This window comes from Schistocerca nitens, chromosome 3 (genome assembly GCF_023898315.1).
Source record: "Schistocerca nitens isolate TAMUIC-IGC-003100 chromosome 3, iqSchNite1.1, whole genome shotgun sequence".
NCBI lineage: Eukaryota > Metazoa > Arthropoda > Insecta > Orthoptera > Acrididae > Schistocerca > Schistocerca nitens.
The window spans coordinates 708,524,299-708,544,455 of NC_064616.1; the positions used below are offsets into that span (position 1 = coordinate 708,524,299).

A 20,157-nucleotide genomic window follows, 5' to 3' on the forward strand; every position below is an offset into this window, starting at 1 on the left:
GGGCATGGATGTGTGGGATGCCTTTAGGTTAGTTAGTTTTAAGTAGTTCTAAGTTCTAGGAGACTGATGACCTCTGATGTTAAGTCCCATAGTGCTCAGAGCCATTTGAACCAATCCAGAAATTTGGCACAGAGTTTAGAGATCAAGAACTAAGGGATGAAATCTTAAACCCGTTATGACCAAATAGAAGTCTACTTCCTACCTCAGAGTTGACGGTTACTAAAGTACAGTGCATTAGCGACCTTGACTACAAAGGTGTGGGATATTCGACACGAGTCATTTCGTTCACTCACAGAGACGCTGAAAACTAAACTCAGTATTGCAGACACGTGCCAATCATTTGCTGAAGAGTGGGGGGAGTGAAGGCTGTGCTGCTGTTAAGAAATAGCGTGCCCCCTGTACCTGTTAAATGACAACGTAACTGTGATAACACTTACTGTCTACAGAAGAGCATATGCAAAGTCATTTTCACATAGCGATTACAACCGTCAGCCGCTTTCAGCTGGCCGACATTCGCCAAAGCATAGTTCACTGATAACATGTGGTTGCCTACTAAAGTTATATACGAATCACTATTCAGCCGTATGTGGGAATTACGTAGTCGAGAGGATGCCTTTCTGCCACGTGATTGCAAGCTACAATAGCAGCTGTATTTACAGCGAAAGGTCGGAGTTTCAGAAACACTATGTGGCTCAAGTCACTGAAATTTGTTTCTGTGTTTCTGTGAAGAACAATTCGTTGAGTAGGATTAAAAATTGTCTGGCTCCTAAAACGACAGATTTCTAAAAAATCCGTGCTTCTTTTTTAAGTCTTTGGAATAAAAACCTGAACGTATTGCTTCAAGAGGTCAACTGTGTACGTCTGAGAAAGAATGAGACACATATATAATTAAGGAACTATACAGCATTGTTATTAGTGACGTGTGTCTGCGATAAACCGAGATATCAGGAAAGTAACAGCCGCTCCTTTTTGTAGGTTTGAAAGGAAAGTCTACTTCTACCGTAATTACGAATTACAAAACTCGCAGTAAGTTATTTTCATTTATTTATTTTATTGTCTGTTCAATTAGACCACGGCACCAACGAGACGAGGTCATGAACCACATCTAAACCTTACTTTTAAGAAATGGAAACATTAAAACATTGAACTGTTATACAAGGTGGATCACCTAAAACTTTCACCGCAAATACTGCGGAAATTGAAAGTGCTACTTATGTGCGGTTTTCACAGAATAGAGTGGTAGTCACGGGCTCGTATTGTTAGTCAATCACAAGATTGTAATAATACTTCTAAAGTGTATTTTTTGTGCAAACATACACGTTTTTAAACAGAAGAATGCTTACTGACATTAACAAACTAAAAGTAGGGTAAATTAGAATGTCAATGGTGTTTATTGTAGTCTTTTGGTGTGAGTCGTTTGCGAGATATCTTATTTTGAAAAGCTCTCACACCGACACTTATTCAGTACCTGTGATAGCACGCGCTAAAGAACAACATAAGTTATGTGGATTCTGACCAGTAACGAGACACCTGACCATCACAGGTTGTGTTCTAAATGACCACCGTCAGCGGCAATACACTCTTCCAGTGTGGTACGGAACGACTGCTGCACACGTGCTAGCATTTCAGCAGAGATATCCGAGCAGGCTGCAGTAGTGTGTCGTTGCATATCATCGGGTGCAGTTGGTATGTCGTTGTACACAGCGTCTTTCAGATTTCCCCACAGAAAAAAGTCTAAAGCGTCAAATTTGGATAACGGGCCCACCAAGGTACAGGGTATAAGTTTCATAAGCAAGCGATGCGAGTATAATAATCTGCAGCTCGTTGCATAGTTTTCAATGAGATTCTGGAATGGACACCTCATTTAGTCCTCGTTGTTATATCGTATTATATCAAATGGCATCAAAGTATAAAAGTATGCGAAATAAACCATTTTCATCGTATAACTGATACTGTGAACGACATTCCAATTGTAAAAGTGGTCGCATTCAGATTTTCCGGGAAGTTGTGGATATGTGCCACCCACTAGAGTTTCCCGTCTGTCCACAGTCCTTATCCTCTCAGGGATGGGTTTCTGCAGCTGAACGCCATTTGGCGGAATCACCCTATATATTCGATTACATCATCTGAGCTTGGAAGGCCGATTGTCATAAGAGGCCAATTTCCTTAACGTAGTGGTCCCATCGTTCGTAGTTGATTGAGGATGTCAATGGCTTGCCATTCTGTATTCCATTATTTGCTAGAAGAAAATACAGTATCTGAAATACACTTTTGGGAACTTTCGAAGTTTAAAACGAGAAAACGAGAAAAGTCTAGACAAATATACGTCCGAAAATCATTCGTTTTTCAGTTTTTATTGAAAGAACATTCTACAAAGGTCTGAAGAAAGAAACTCATAACTATGTGTTCCTATCAAGATCCTTCGTGAAGTGGTAACAAATAGGAGAATTCCTTCTATTGAAGCATTCAAGAAACTGCTACTGTAGTTTGTGGCTCTCATGTTAGAAGATTAACTACGCGAAAATAACTTTACTGTAGTCACCACAATGAAACTGCGATAATTGAAGTATTACTGTGACACGAAGACGCATGCAAATATACTGCAAATGAACCTGGAAAATAAAGATTTTGCCAAAGAGCACAATCGCAGACATTAAGTATGAAAAAATAAAGCAGTGTGTGATCAAAATACATTTTACACCAAATATGACAATCAAAAAGAACTAATACTAAGCTCTCGTTTTGAAACCAAAAGTAACGATAAATGATCGCGCCTCAATATACTTGAAAAATATAATGTATCTTCCAGTCAACAGATTGAAGCATCTTTATATCGTCCGAAGCAAGCCGTGTCGCAGCTCAACACGACTTTACAATGAGTACCATGTCGTATCCACTCCACCGTATATAATTCAATCATTCATCACCAGACCTTGGAGTGAACATCAATGTGGCTTGCTTGCATTCATATTCTTCCATTCGAGGTATTTTTAACATTCGTAGGTGCATTTTACTGCTTCCTACGGCTAAGACCATTCAAAACTGACTAACGTAAGCGGTGGTTAAACAGAGACCGACTACGCACTCCCTGCCCGCACCAAGATGTTAAGCGCCAGAAAGCTAGAACATCTCGTACCTCGTGATAGAGATAACATTTTTACCCTCGGAGCAAGATCAGCTTATACAGAATTTCAGTAATTACATAGTCGTCTCTTAAAGTGGTTTTAAAGTCTCTTTGTTCCGGAGTGTTTTAGTATTGTGGCCAACTTTTAACCTATGCATGTGACTTCAGCATATTTTATGTACTCTACGAATCGCCAACTGTATTTTTTTACTTTGTGTCGACTTTTTTTAACTGCCCCATCATGTATGTCTCCGTGTCAGTGTACATTTTTCCTCCATTGTCTCCCCTTACTCTGTTTTTATGTCCCCCTTTTAACGCCTTTATATGTATAGTTTTCTCCTTTTATTAGCTGTCATGTCACTCGGTTGAAGAGTGGCGGATTGTGCCACTGCCAGCCCTTCCCCTCCCCCATATGGGGCACGGAATGAAATCACAATAAAGAAAAAAATAATTACCTAGTTGAGATAGAATTTCATATAACAACTTTCACAACAACATTCTTGGATAAATGTTTCTCGGTATTCTTGTCGTGTCAAATTTATTTGCAAAATGGTTTTAGCCCTATGTAATAACAGCGTGTTTAAAATCGTTGAGGCTTTTGTGGCCACTTACAGACAAGTTATCTGTTGCTTCTGCCTTGGGTTCTTCGGCCGACGTTTGTTGATGATTTTTCTGGTGTTCAGCAGTGGAGGGTGAAACTTTGACAATTCCAGCCACTTGTGCTCTCGAAAAGTCACAAAAGTCATCAAACAACCGTCGGTCGAATATCTAGAGGCAAAAGCTAACAGGCAGTTTGTCAGCGTGTTTAAAACCTCTCTCTTTCGGAATGAATGATGAAAATATGCGCACTAACATAAAGATCAGTATCGTATGGTCTATTAGTGGAACATTTAACTCTTTACGGAGGAATTACTTGGAAGATTGTCTTTATAATCAAATCTGATGTGGCAAGAATATTGATAAACATTTATCCAACTTCCATAGTATTTCTTTTTCGGTATAAAACTAATAAATTCATAGGTAATTAATACAAGTAGTGAAATGTGTAATATATAGAATACAACCAGATAAACAAAAAATTTACATAGTATGTAGTTAATAAGAATACATATGGCAGTTACAGGGGATGGGCAGAAATACGGAAACACAAAAAACACAACACATTACCATGCCTAATACGGTGTAGGAAAACCGCTGGCGTTCAAAACAGCTTCCAGTTGTCTGAGAATCTATGATACAGGTCTTATATGGTATTGAACGAAATTTCGTACCATTCTTCCTCCAAAATAGTGGCAATTTCAAGTAACCAGACGTAAACTCGGCCATAACTTGAAAATAGTGTGACATAAGACTAATTCGACCATATTACTTTTTTCTACTGTTCCATAGTGCAGGATTTATTGCTTCGGCACCACGTTTTCCTTTTATTTCACGGATGTGTGGGTTTGGAATTCCAGCTTGTCCTTCAGTTCCCACCCTATGAAACTTCCTTCGTGCTGTGTTAGGGCTGGACAGGGTTCGTGACTGCGACAGTCAGTTCTGCAGTGGTTCTTGCAGCTGTCGTCCTCCTTACTTTTCGTCACAACTCTCTTCAGTGCCCGTCTGTCACATTCACTCAATACTTACTTTCGTCCACGTTTTAACTTAGCGGATGATGTTTTTCCGTTTTCCTGTATGCAGTATAGGTGTTCGACACGTTGCCTCTTGAAACACCAAACTCTTTGGCTCCCTTGGTTACGGAAGCACGCACCATACGAACACCAACAATTTGTCCACATTCGAATTCACTTAGTTCCGAAATAATGCACTTATAACTATACAGAACACTATTATGAACACGACTGACAGTTGTAGCATATTGCGGGCATTGCGCAGGTGTCGTTCGTGGTGAAATACAACAGCGCCACCTGCAAGCTTGGCTAGCTTCTTCGTTTATGTGCAAACATGCTTTTCTCGCGGTGTTTTTATATTTTTGTCCAACCACTATATAAACACGCATGTAGTGTTAATAACAATGATGATACTAATAATGATTTTTTTTAGAAATGGCATATTGTGACACGTGAAGCTGCTGTATATTTCTTTTTAACAGCACAAGTGATTTCGGTCAGAGTCCAGCCCCCCCCCCCCCTCAAATATATCCAGAATCAGAAATATTTCGAGATGTGGTTTTCACCAAGTTATAGCGGACAATATGGCGAAACTTGTGCAAGTAATTTTTATCGTCTATAGTCGCCAAATTACGACACCGACTTTATTTTCTAATGAAACCATATACTTTTTTCTGTGGCATTTGAAACAAGCTACTTAGAGAATTTCAACGACATATTAAGATGATAACGCCGCAAACCACTATCCACCATCAGGAGAAGAGGTTCTACAAACGTCTGCCCTATTATACTAAATGTAAACAAACGCGTAACTAAGGTACGGTTCGTGTGTTTATTATCACGGTAGTCATTTAAGTGTTCAAAACGTTGACCTTGAGCATTGCTACACGCGGTAAGGTGATTCTGGAGAAACAATACTGCACGTTGACTTTCACCTGGAGTAAAACGGCAGCACAAGCCCGTGTTAGAGGCATTTTATTCCTTCGGAAGTCGTCGGTGCTTTCTAATGGACCTCTTGTTTTATATTTCGCCATAGATAAAAGTATAGAAGTGGTAAGTTTGCTGAATGTGAAGACCGTTTTGGATTTTCTGAACGACCGTTCCGATGCTCTCTAAATGTTCTGTTAAGAGGGTCTGCCATTACATCTGTGGAATGGGAGGGACATCCGTGTTGTTGATACCACACTGATTGCTTTATGTCCAGTGGATTTTCTTCCAATAACTGTGGCAGCGGCATATCTTCGGAATTACAGCTTTTCTAATAGTTCGGCGACATTTGCCATAAACTATATCCACTTTTTCGCATACATTGTGAATGTCTAAAGTTACCTGATTGTTACAACAGCAGAACACAGACTGGTGGGCTTCTAGCGCACTGGAAGACACGAGAACCGTACCTGAGTTAGGTGTTTGCTTACATTTAGTATGTTTGTGGAACCTCTTCTCCTGATGGCGGGACAATGGCTTTCGGCGCTGTTATCTTGATACTGTTTGATCAAGTCCCGTATATGTTATGTCGTAGAATTTCTCCTAGAAGTTTCTTTCAAATTCCACGGAAGGGTGATTCAACTGCTCGTACCGATGGATTTTATTCAACCCGCAACGTCTTCAAATACCACATGCAAGATTTGCATATTCTCTCGCTCGCTATGTGCAAACCATTGTTCCTACAATAAAAATAAACAGGAACTGTTTGTAGCAAATTTAATGTACTCAAATTTTATACTGCGATAAGTTCCACTAGAGGCCGTATTTTTCGAATTATTCGAGAAAAACTTACAGATGTGACCCTCAAACGCGTTTTTCTTGATTACTCGAAAACCATGGCTTTCAGTGAAAACGTATTTCAGTATAAAATTTAACGACATTAAATATGCTGCAGAAAGGTCCCGTTCATTTTTTCTGTGGGACGAATAGTTCACATGTAGCAGGCAAGAGAATATGAAAAATCTCGTGTCTAATTTTTGAAGACGTTGCGGGTTGCGTAAAACCCATCGCTAGGGGGAACTGAATCACCCTGTATGGTTCAATTAGAAAAAAAAAGCCGGTGCCATAATTCAGCGACTGTAAACGATAAAAATTATTTGCGAACATTGGGAAATTCGTCATATTGTCCACTATAACTTGCGAAAACCGCATCTCGATGCATTTACTCATTCTGGATATACACTACTGGCCATTAAAATTGCTACACCAAGAAGAAATGCAATTGATAACGGTTGGTTCAAATGGTTCAAATGGCTCTGAGCACTATGGGACTCAACTGCTGAGGTCATTAGTCCCCTAGAACTTAGAACTAGTTAAACCTAACTAACCTAAGGACATCACACACATCCATGCCCGAGGCAGGATTCGAACCTGCGACCGTAGTGGTCTCGCGGTTCCAGACTGCAGCGCCAGAACCGCGCGGCCACTTCGGCCGGCGATAACGGTTGTTCATTGGACAAATATATTATACTAGAACTGACATGTGATTACATTTTCAAGCAATTTGGGTGCATAGATCCTGAGAAATCAGTACGCAGAACAACCACCTATGGCCGTAATAACGGCCTTGATACGCATGGACATTGAGTCAAACAGAGCTTGGATGGCGTGTACAGGCACAGCTGCCCATGCAGCTTCAACACTATACCACAGTTCATCAAGAGTAGTGACTGGCGTATTGTGACGAGGCAGTTGCTCGGCCACCATTGACCAGACTTTTCAATTGGTGAGAGATCTGGAGAATGTGCTGGCCAGGGCAGTAGTCGAACATTTTCTGTATCCAGAAAGGCCCGTACAGAACCTGCAACATGTGGTCGTGCATTATCCTGCTGAAATGTAGGGTTTCGCAGGGATCGAACGAAGGGTAGAAAATGGTTCAAATGGCTCTGAGCACTATGGGACTCAACTTCTGAGGTCATTAGTCCCCTAGAACTTAGAACTAGTTAAACCTAACTAACCTAAGGACATCACACACATCCATGCCCGAGGCAGGATTCGAACCTGCCACTGTAGCGGTCTCGCTGTTCCAGACTGCAGCGCCTAGAACCGCACGGCCACTACGGCCGGCAATGAAGGGTACAGCTACAGGTCTTAACACATCTGAAATGTAACGTCCACTGTTCAAAGTGCCGTCAACTCGAACAAGAGGTGATCGAGACGTGTAACCAAATGCACCCCATACCATCACGCCGGGTGATACGCCAGGATGGCGATGACGAATACACGCTTCCAATGTGCGTTCACCGCGATGTCGCCAAACACGGATGCGATCATCATGATCCTGTAAACAGAACCTGGATTCATCCGAAAAAATGACGTTTTGACATTCGTGCACCAAGGTTCGTCGTTGAGTACACCATCGCAGGCGCTCCTGTCTGTGGTGCAGCGTCAAGGGTAATCGCAGAAATGGTATCCGAGCTGATAGTCCATGCTGCTGCAAACGTCGTCGAACTGTTCGTGCAGATGGTTGTTGTCTTACAAACGTCCCCAGTTGACTCAGGGATCTGGAAGTGGCGGAACGATCCGTTACAGCCATGCGGATAAGATGCCTGTCATCTCGACTGCTAGTGATACGAGGCCGTTGGGATCCAGCACGGCGTTCCGTATTACCCTCCTGAACCCCCCGATTCCATATTCTGCTAACAGTCATTGGATCTCGACCAACGGGAGCAGCAATGTCGCGATACGATAAACTGCAATCGTGATAGGCTACAATCCGACCTTTATCAAAGTCGGAAACGTGATGGTACGCATTTCTTCTCCTTACACGAGGCAACACAAGAAAGTTTCACCAGGCAACACCGGTCAACTGCTGTTTGTGTATGAGAAATCGGTTGGAAACTTTCCTCATGTCAGCACGTTGCAGGTGTCGCCACCGGCGCCAACCTTGTGTGAATGCTCTGAAAATGTAATAATTTGCATATCACAGCGTCTTCTTCCTGTCGGTTAAATTTCGCGTCTGTAGCCCGCCATCTTCGTGGTGTAGCAATTTTAATGGCCAGTAGTGTACTTATATGGAGTGGCCTGTCTTAGCTGCCTCAACATGTATTTATCATAAAACAATTGTCAAGACACAATATTTGTAAGATGACTTTTTTTTACGAAACAGTAGCTTATTGAGATATGCTTTGGTTGTTGCTCCTCAGATATCGATTCAGTTGTTTAGGGTGCGTTACATTCTGAGTTTTCGCCATTGTTCGCTGATTGGCCCTAGTCCAGGTTGTGTAAGAGCAGCGGCCATTTCGTTGTGTTGCAGCTGGTGGAGAGCGAGCGGCCGAGTGCTCGCATGGCGCCCCCGCGTCGCCTGGACTGGATATTGGCCGGCGAGCCGGAGCTGGACTACGCGCAGTGACGCCTGCCGCCGCCGCCGCCGCCGCCCCAGTGTTGGCACACCACTTCCGCCGCGCTCTCTCTTCTTCCTTAACCTTCTCATTATGATTTGTAATGATATACCCATTGTATTCCCCCTACTCCCTTTACAATCGTGACAGCGATTGACTGCAGAATTGCTTCCTGTAAAATACTTAGCAGTGCTGTATGGTTTATTTATTAAAGCTAAAATGCTAAAACATATTTTTAATCTTCGCAGCACTTACTCTTTGTGTTTGATTAAGTAGTAATACCTTTACCCATGATTCTAGACGAAGTTTGGAGCTAAAAAAAGAAATATCTACTTGAAGAAAACACCGCATCGTCCATGACAGCTATTTTGGTTCCAAAGTAACCGTAAATGAAATAACTGAGGCTCCACCTGTTCACACGTAATATCAAAACACTTGTGAAGAACAATGATATTTTCTGGATTTTCGAAGAGCTTCCGATTACTGACGCCTTTATATGTGATATCTAGCAAGTTTTCTATCCTGGTTTGAGTGTCATCCTAAGATCCAGACATAATTTTGAATGCGCCCCCACTGAAGTACTACAGGATAGTTGCTGCCCGTGTTAAACACTGGCTGACAAAAAAGTGTAGCACGCAGAAGGGGTTGAGAAGATATGTGATGTTACTCCACTGATTACAATCTAGTCAAATTTAAAAAGAATTTGTGAGTATGATCCCACTTACCAGTATGACGTTGCACTCCCTTTAGCCTGGATGCTTGCACTGATGCGGTTGGGAAGAGCACCATGAAGCAGTTGCATCCTCTCTTGGGGCGAGCTGGCTCACAATTGTTGCAACTGATCTTTGATATCCTGGATACTAGCAAGGGACGCAGCTGTCGTCTGAGCTGGTCCCAAAAATGGCCTATCAGGGACAGCTCAGGAGATCTTGCTGGGTACATAAACACCTCAACATCACACAGATAGTTCATAGAGACACGTGCCATATATGGACGATCCTTATCTTACTGAAAAATGTCACCACGATACTGCCGCATGGGAGTTAACGCATGAACCGATCTTTGATATCCTGGATACTGGCAAGGGACGCAGCTGTCGTCTGAGCTGGTCCCAAAAGTGTCCTATCAGGGACAGATCAGGACATCTTGCTGGGCACAGGAACACCTCAACATCACGCAGATAGTTCATAGAGACATGTGCCATATATGGACGATCCTTGTCCTGCTGAAAAATGGCACCACGATACTGTCGCACGAGAGTCAACGCATGAAGACGCAGGATCTCCGTGACGTACCACTCGGCCGTCAGAGCTACATCGATCACCATCAGCCGTGGCTCCCCACGACGTGACACGTCTGTCTCTCCTAAACACTGGAAGAATGTGACTTCTCACGAGGTCATCACCATACTCGCCTGATGATGGTCATCCAGCTAGTTCAGAACTGTGATCCATCACTGAACACAATGCAACCTCATAAATACCCAGTTCATGCTTCTCGGTCACGGCATCACTTCAGTCGCAGCTGTTTGTGTTGTGGTGTTAACCACAGCCTACGCATAGGCGGCTAATTTCCTAGTCCAGCTACTGCAAGTCTCCGACCAATGGTGTGTGATGACACAGAATCTTGCAGGGAGTTCATTACTGACTCTCGGATGCCAGGTACAGATGTGAAGGGGTTACAGGGTGCTCGGTGCACAATATGGCGATCCCTCCTTGTGGTCGACAGACGTGGTCGTCTCGAACCTTGACGACGAGTGTATCCGCCCTAACGCTCCCACAAATTCCAACGTCGGACCACTGTCACGTCCAAACGCCCCAAAAATCTAGATATTGCACGATTCGTCCAGCCAGCCCAATAGCGACCCACAATTTGGTGCTCTCTCAAATTGTCAGGTGCTGATAACGCAGTCTTGGACGGGTGCACGACATCCCTGTATAAATGAAGACTGAGTATCTGACGCTCTTCACGCCCCTTATACTACACAATGACGATATTATTGCACTTGGTGCTATGAGAAACGCGCGTTGACATTACACAACAATTATAGTGATGACTATGCAAAACGCATCGCACTGTCAATGCTTTCAGGTCATTTGCCCATATACTATCAACCCTGATTACGCATTGACTGGCCGTGCGGTTAAAGGCGCTGCAGTCTGGAACCGCAAGACCGCTACGGTCGCAGGTTCGAATCCTGCCTCGGGCATGGATGTTTGTGATGTCCTTAGGTTAGTTAGGTTTAACTAGTTCTAAGTTCTAGGGGACTAATGACCTCACAAGTTGAGTCCCATAGTGCTCAGAGCCATTTGAACCATTTTTACGCATTGACTCACGAGAAGCCGACTGATCGCCCTCACTCCCAGATGCAATAATATTGTGGTCGACTAATATATCCTACCAAGGCTGATACAAACCCCGCCCAGCTAGCCGCGCGGTCTAACGCGCTGCTTCCCGAACAGGAGGACATGCTGGTCCCCCGCACGAATCCGCTCGGTGGATTAGTGTCAAGGTCCGGTGAGCCAGCCAGCCTGTAGATAGTTTTTAAGACGGTTTTCGATCTGCCTTGGCGAATGCGGGCTGGTTCCCCTTATTCTGCCTCAGCTACACTATGTCGGCGATTGCTGTGCAAACACTGTCTCCACGTACGGATGCACCATAATTACTCTACCACGCAACCATTTCGGTTACACTCGTCTGGTATGAGACGTTTCCGGGGAGGGGGGTCTGCTGGGGGCCGAACCGCACAATAACCCTGGGTTTCGTGCGGGGTGGTGGTGGGGTGGGCTGAGTGGACTGCTGTAGCCTGTTGTGAGGTTGTGAACCACTGAGGGCTATGGCGGGGACGAAGCCTCTCCATCTCTTGTAGGTCCCCGGTTCAATACACAATACAATCCTGATACCACGTTCAACACAAACAACACTAATGCGCTCTGGTAGCCGTTCTACCTGTCACAGAGAAATGGAAATGTAATCACTTACATACTCGATGATGGTGTGTACATGAACGAAGTTACATAGACAACCAACTGTATCTTCTAGGTGCTCCACTTTTTTTCTCAGGCAATGGTGTATTTCAATAAATTCGCTAATAATGTCAGTTGTAAGTCAGAATTTCGCATATGAAGCCGTAATGTGTCTGATAAAAAGTATAATAATGTTTGATCATTCCTTACTTGAGGCTAAGACTAGTAAGTTGCTCTTAATGTAGAAAAATATGAAGTTGTTCACAAAATGAGTCAGAACTGCAGTCAGATATGTGAAACAAACATGTGGAAGTAACAACCTTAAATATATGAAATGGAACGAATACTTAGGGTCAGCCGGCCGGAGTGGCCGAGCGGTTCTAGGCGCTACAGTCTGGATGATAAACGTTTCGATTCATTTGTAGGATGCAGGGACACTGATTACAATAACCTTACACGGAAAATTCTGAGAAAATGGGCATTGCTAACGAATTTGCCGAACAGGCAACGTCCAGTGTATACACAGAAGCGTGACGTGAATGAGCATAGTCGAAGAGCCTGAAAATCAACACTGAAAGATTAACATGAAGATAGTCGAGCACGCTGCTAAAATACGACTAGAAAATTCAAAAAAATCGATTTTCATTGAGTATCTTTGGATTTTCTTGTGCTTCCTGCATTAAGTTTGACGGTGAAGATGAAAAGAGTGGCTAACAACAGGTTACGCAAAGTCAAGTAAAAATCCATCAACGATTACATGGGATACAATTTAAATGCTCTGACTCGCACTTAACATTGATTCCCCAAAATGCAGATATAGTTATTTGTTTGGTGTTTCTCTTCAGTGTATCGTATGCGAATAGTGACACTGACATTATTAGTGTAGACGATGGAGTTTACGTCTCCTTTTGGTCACCAAGATAAATCATTGCCCAAATAATCTCAAACAATTACCGGGACAGTTCCTTCAACAGAGTCACGCTCAACTTTTTGTGCTATATACATAATACATAGTTAGACTATAATGAGCACGAGGTCCTAGAAACGTTATGTAAAGTAATAGATCTCAAATTCTGATACCTCTCCCAAATTCATCGAAAACATTTGCTTCAATGTAGCTCTACTGTAATTATGACAAAAAAGAAGAATGTTTCCGCGCTTTTTGAAAAATAAATGTTAAGAAACTGAAACGAGCGGGGCGAGTATCTATCTTCTGTATTATTACATTTTGAGAAATTACATTTAGCTGTTGTTGTTGTGGTCTTCAGTCCTGAGACTGGTTTGATTCAGCTCTCCATGCTACTCTATCCTGTGCAAGCTTCTTCATCTGTCAATACGTACTGCAGCCTACATCCTTCTGAATCTGTTTAGTGTATTCATCTTTTGGTCTCCCTCTACGATTTTTACCCTCCACGATGCCCTCCAATACTAAATTGGTGATCCCTTGATGCCTCAGAACATGTCCTACCAACCGATCCCTTCTTGTCAAGTTGTGCCACAAACTCCTCTTCTCCCCAATCCTATTCAATACTTCCTCATTAGTTACGTGATCTACCCATCTAATCTTCAGCATTCTTCTGTAGCACCACATTTCAAAGGCTTCTATTCTCTCCTCGTCCAAACTATTTATCGTTAATGTTTCACTTCCATACATGGCTACACTCCATACAATTACTTTCAGAAACGACTTCCTGACATTTAAATCTATACTCGATGTTAACAAATTTTCTTCTTCAGAAACGCTTTCGTTGCCATTGCCAGTCTACATTTTATATCCTCTCTACTTCGACCATCATCAGTTATTTTGCTCCCCAAATAGTAAAACTCATTTACTACTTTAAGTGTCTCATTTCCTAATCTAATTCCCTCAGCATCGCCCGACTTAATTCGACTACATTCCATTATTCTCGTTTTGCTTTTGTTGATGTTCATATTATATCTTCCCTTCAAGAAAATGTCCATTCCGTTCAACTGCTCTTCCAAGTCCTTTGCTGTCTCAGACAATTACAATGTCATCGGCGAACCTTAAAGTTTTTATTTTTTCTCCATGGATTTTAATACCTACTCCAAATTTTTCTTTTGTTTCCTTTACTGCTTGCTCAATATACAGATTGAATAACATCGGGGAGAGGCTACAACCCTGTCTCACTCCCTTCCCAACCACTGCTTCCCTTTCATGTCCCTCAACTCTTATAACTGCCATCTGGTTTCTGTACAAATTGTAAATATCCTTTCGCTCCCTGTATTTTAACCCTGCCACCTTCAGAATTTGAAAGAGATTATTCCTGTCAACATTGTCAAGAGCTTTCTCCAAGTCTACAAATGCTAGAAACGTAGGTTTGCCTTTTCTTAATCTAGCTTCTAAGATAAGTCGTAGGGTCAGTATTTCCTCACGTGTTCCCATATTTCTACGGAATCCAAACTCATCTTCCCCGAGGTCGGCTTCTACTAGTTTTTCCATTCGTCTGTACAGAATTCGCGTTAGTATTTTGCAGCCGTGGCTTATTAAACTGACAGTTCGGTAATTTTCACATCTGTCAACGCCTGCTTTCTTTGGGATTGGAATTATTATATTCTTCTTTAAGTCTGAGGGTATTTCGCCTGTCTCATACATTTGGTCAGCAGATGGTAGAGTTTTGTTAGGACTGGCTCTCCCAAGGCTGTCAGTAGTTCTAATGGAATGTTGTCTACTCCCGGGGCTTTGTTTCGACTTAGGTCTTTCAGTGCTCTGTCAGACTCTTCACGCAGTGTCATATCTCCCATTTCATCTTCATCTACATCCTCTTCCATTTCCATAATATTGTCCTCAAGTACATCGCCCTTGTATAGACCCTCTATATACTCCTTCCACCTTTCTGCCTTCCCTTCTTTGCTTAGAACTGGGTTTCCATCTGAGCTCTTGATGTTCATACAAGTGTTTCTCTTATCTCCAAAGGTCTCTTTAATTTTCCTGTAGGCAGTATCTATCTTACCCCTAGTGAGATAAGCCTCTACATCCTTACATTTGTCCTCCTGCCATCCCTGCTTAGCCATTTTGCACTTCCTGTCGATCTCATTTTTGAGACGTTTGTATTCCTTTTTGCCTGCTTCATTTACTGCATTTTTATGTTTTCTCCTTTCATCAATTAAATTCAATATTTCTTCTGTTACCCAAGGATTTCTACTAGCCCTCGTCTTTTTACCTACTTGATCCTCTGCTGCCTTCACTACTTCATCTCTCAAAGCTACCCATTCTTCTTCTACTGTATTTCTTTCCCCCATTCTTGTCAATTGTTCCCTTATGCTCTCCCTGAAACTCTCTACAACCTGTGGTTCTTTCAGTTTATCCAGGTCCCATCTCCTTAAATTCCCACCTTTTTGCAGTTCCTTCAGTTTTAATCTACATTTCATAACCAATAGATTGTGGTCAGAGTCCACATCTGCCCCCGGAAATGTCTTACAATTTAAAACCTGGTTCCTAAATCTCTGTCTTACCATTATATAATCTATCTGATATCTTCTAGTATCTCCAGGGTTCTTACATGTATACAACCTTCTTTCATGATTCTTGAACCAAGTGTTAGCTTAGAATCCTCCATTTAAAACAAGAACCACAAAGAGAAAACTGAAGAGAGAATTTGAGTGCAGGTAACCTATCTGAAGGCAAAATAGTATCTTTTTCTATGTTCTTCTACTTTTGTTTTTTACGACGTCCTCGTAATTCTTTATTTAAAATATTATATAACTGTCGGATGTATTCTTACCCTACATCATCCCACTATAGACATTTATATCTACACGTGACATTAAAAAGCAGAGATGTTTCCTGTGGAACGAAGAGAATCATTGTTCAGATGAGCTTTAACGCTTTCTCTTTGCACTTAGCTTACTAGTTAAGCACCAAACGAACCGTTACTGTTCCTCATTCAAAGCTGACGTCTTTCTCAACACAAATATTCTTATTATTACATAGACCCTCGGTATAACTCGAAGAGTAAACTCGAGGAAAGAAGATTCCATTTGCTGTTGTTACCAAATTATAGCCAGATCATTCATATTGAAGTTGGAACAAAGAAGGAAGAAACGTCCCGTTGACGACGAGACTCTTAGAGACAGAGCACAAACTCGGATGAGGAAGTACAGGGTGGTTATAATTACACTTTCACTACTTGAGCCAGTGCAGACACTATTTACCCTATTGGCGTCCGCCATTAAGGCCGGCCGGAGTGGCCGTGCGCTTCTAGGCGCTACAGTCTGGAACCGAGCGACCGCTATGGTCGCAGGTTCGAATCCTGCCTCGGGCATGGATGTGTGTAATGTCCTTAGGTTTAATTAGTTGTAAGTTCTAGGCAACTGATGACCTCAGAAGTTAAGTCGCATAGTGCTCAGAGCCATTTTTCCACCATTAAGGAATGATGTTCAGAATGTGTACTTCAGGATTTGCGTTGTTAGTAGTGTTAGTGTCATGGCTTGCTGTTAGGCACCGGTAGTGGTTCGGCGACGTAGGGTTGAAACATATGTATCAGTGTGTATTACAGTTGCAAACATCAACATGGTTCTGGACAAGATGAGCAGGGATTAGCACATTTTACCGTTTGAAAAGTGCTGCCAACAATTGTGGAATGGAATCTCTAGTGAGGTTCAAGGCCATTGTGGATGCAGATGGTCGTCACATTGAGCAACGTTTTTAATCTTGAACGTAAACATGGTAAACAATTAAAAAATATTACCTTCTCGTATGAAAATTAAAATGTGTTTCATTCCATGATTTATTCGCTATTTCTCCTCCGCATGTCCTTGTAAATGTTTCCACGTAGTTTAGTTGTCCTACGATCAGTCATTTTTCGGGGGCGGCCCTATCAAGTAGCGGAAGTTTAATTATAACCACCCTGTAAATCGGCCATGTCCATTTCAGAAGAATCATCTACGCACCTACTTTAAGAATACAGGCAAACAACGCAAAACCTAAATCTGGGTGACAGGATAAGGATTTGAACTACCGTCTTTCATTATGCGAGCCCAATTTTTTAATATGAGGCTGAATGGCGTTACATAGTAACATCAGGTATTAGAATGTGAACGAACGGGTCATGATATACTAAAGCAAACGTAGCCTAAAAACGGCATCACTTGTCCAGTGCTGCTTTATCCTAAAAAGAAGGAATAAATCCTAGTGCATGCTTCATTGTGAAATTGAATCTCTAATGTGGTTCCAGACCATCGTGGATGCAGATGTTCGTCACCACCTCTGGCCGTAATAACGGGCTTGATAGGCCTGAGGATTGAGTCAAACAGAGTTTGGATGGCGTGTACAGGTACAGCTGCCCATGCAGCTTCAACACGATACCACAGTTCATCAAGAGTAGTGACTGGCGTATTGTGACGAGCCAGTTGCTCGGCCACCATTGACCAGACGTTTTCCATTGGTGAGAGATCTGGAGAATGTGCTGGCCAGGGCAACAGTCGAACATTTTCTGTATCCGGAAAGACCCGTACAGGACCTGCAACATGCGGTCGTGCATTATCCTGCTGAAATGTAGGGTTTCGCAGGGATCGAATGAAGGGTAGAGGCACGAGTCGTAACACATCGGAAATTTAACGTCCACTGTTCAAAGTGCCGTCAATGCGAACAAGAGGTGACCGAGACGTGTAACCAATGGCACCCCATACCATCACGCCGGGTGATACGCCAGGATGGCGATGACGAATACACGCTTCCAATGTGGGTTCACCGCGATGTCGCCAAACACGGATGCGACCATCATGATGCGGTAAACAGAATTCATCCGAAAAAATGACGTTTTGCCATTCGTGCACCCAGGTTCGTCTTGGAGTACACCATCGCAGGCGCTCCTGTCTGTGATGCAGCGTCAAGGGTAACTGCAGCCACAGTCTCCGAGCTGATAGTCCATGCTGCTGCAAACTTCGTCTAACTGTTCGTGCTGATTGTTGTTGTCTTGCAAACGTCCCCATCTGTTGACTCAGGGATCGAGACGTGGCTGCACGATCGGTTACAGCCATGCGGATAAGTTGCCTGTCATCTCGACTGCTAGTGATACGAGGCCGTTAGGATCCAGCACGGCGTTCCGTATTACCCTCCTGAACCCACGGATTCCATATTCTGCTAACAGTCGTTGGATCTCGACCAACGCGAGCAGCAATGTCGCGATACGATAAACCGTAATTGCGATAGGCTGTAATCAGACCTTTTATCAAAGTCGGAAACGTGATGGTACACATTTCTCCTCCTTACACGAGGCATCACAACAACGTTTCACCAGGCAACGCTGATCTACTGCAGTATGTGTATGAGAAATCGGTTCGAAACTTTCCTCATGTCATCACGTTGTAGGTGTCGCCACCGGCGCCAACCTTGTGTGAATGCTCTGAACAACTAATCATTTGCATATCACAGCATCTTCTTCCTGTCGGTTAAATTTCGCGTCTGTAACACGTCATCTTCGTGGTGTAGCAATTTTAATGGCCAGTAGTGTACATAAACATGTTTTGGTAAACTTATTGTTTATGGGGTATGACTGACACAGTGATTACAAACCGATCGCTGATATCGGCAGCAACACGAAAAATCACCATCAGTCGTTGATAATCTGATTTTAGGACGAAATTTTATACATTTCGATGAAAGCCTGATTACAATAATGGATTAAACTTACCAACAAATGACCAACAGTTATACTGAAAATGAGGACTACACCTTCATCCCATTGTGACGTGTAGAAACGGATCATTTATAAATATCGATACGAACAGCGTTCATTCTTAGGCATCACTTGAACATATAAACATGGTTACAGCGAGTCAGACACCGTATCACCATAACCTGGAACATTTCTTGTGACTTAGTAAGTGTGCAACAGAAATGTTCGGAACTGAATAGAGTTTTAATGTAGGAAATTACCTTGAATTCAGTGAGCTGTCCTCAGCGCACCTTATCGACTCTAGGTGGCCTATCAATAAGCTACAAAATTGTTTCATTGTGTTTCATTCCGTGGAAATTCCAACGCATGAGCTCTCTGAGCACTGTTGTAAACTGTAGGTAACTTAAGATCATTGGTGCTCTAAGGCGTTCGTTCTCAAAATGTTTACTTATCGTATTTCATAAAGCCAGTATCATGGATTCTTCAGGCATAATGTCAATCAAAAAAAGAAAAAAAATACAGAAAAATCAACTAATCTTACCCGTGTGACATTTCTGATTACGTTGGCGAAGTCACCATCAAATACGCTCAACACTGAGTGTTTGGTATGTGTTTATAAACGTCTAAACACTAAAACTGACCCTTGATTTCCCAGTCAATCATTCGCCTCCCGGAAGTCCCCGTATGCAGCGCAGCTCTTTGAATTTGGACTTTCCAGGCGTTGTCTACGAGTAAGAGAGAAAACATGAGAACGTACGTGTATTCTACAAATGCAGAATACGGAGTGCGCGGCCGCCGACTTCTGCGTTAATTGTGTGCGATTCTTTTGTTCGCGGCTGGGAGCGGAAGAGGCGGCCGTGAAGACGTGACTCGGGGTCCAGTGAAAGTGCAAGAAAGCGGTTACCGTCGCCCTTCTCCTGCCCCCTGCCGTACTGCCTGTCTCTTCATTCACCTATTGTGTCACCATCGCAAGAAAAAATAGCTAACACTTCAGTTTCTGCTTTTACTGCGTCGAATAACAAACAGACCGAAGCAGACTAACACAATGCGTCTCTTCCGGGAAAAATGTGTCGCCAGAAAGACGTAAACCCACAGGTCCGGCTCCTCAGCTCCTATACGACTTACGTGATGATTTGATCTGGATTGAATGAGGTGTAGAAAACCTAATAGAGTACTTTACTAAACGTAACAATGGGAAGACACAGAAATTGAATGAAGCTCGGGTTGTAGCTGAAGTCTTGTGGTAGTTGCTGGAAGTATCTAACAAAATATTCTCTGAACAGAGTTAAACATATAACACTTTTCAGATGCATGTGCTATTTTTAAAACTGGATTTCCTAGTGGTTTTCAAAGAAACTCAACTAGATTGATCTCAATCAATTGATTATTGAGTGCGATAGTGGTTGTTATTATGTGAAGGTATTTGAGAAACAGTTACAAACCACAAAATTAATACATTTTTGAAATTATTTCAATATTAATTGCAGTTAA

General features: G+C 42.6%; 1 protein-coding gene across 1 annotated transcript in view; it reads left to right on the forward strand.

Annotated features, from left to right (window-relative positions):
• The window catches only part of LOC126249726 (uncharacterized), a 77,853-nt gene extending 68,552 nt beyond the window's left edge, over positions 1-9,301 (forward strand). Inside the window, exon 3 of the mRNA XM_049951407.1 lies at positions 8,978-9,301. Within this exon, the coding sequence (XP_049807364.1) occupies positions 8,978-9,073 (96 nt within the window). The 3' untranslated portion in view covers positions 9,074-9,301. The remainder of the gene's footprint in view (positions 1-8,977) is intronic.
• Positions 9,302-20,157: the final 10,856 nt, after the last annotated feature.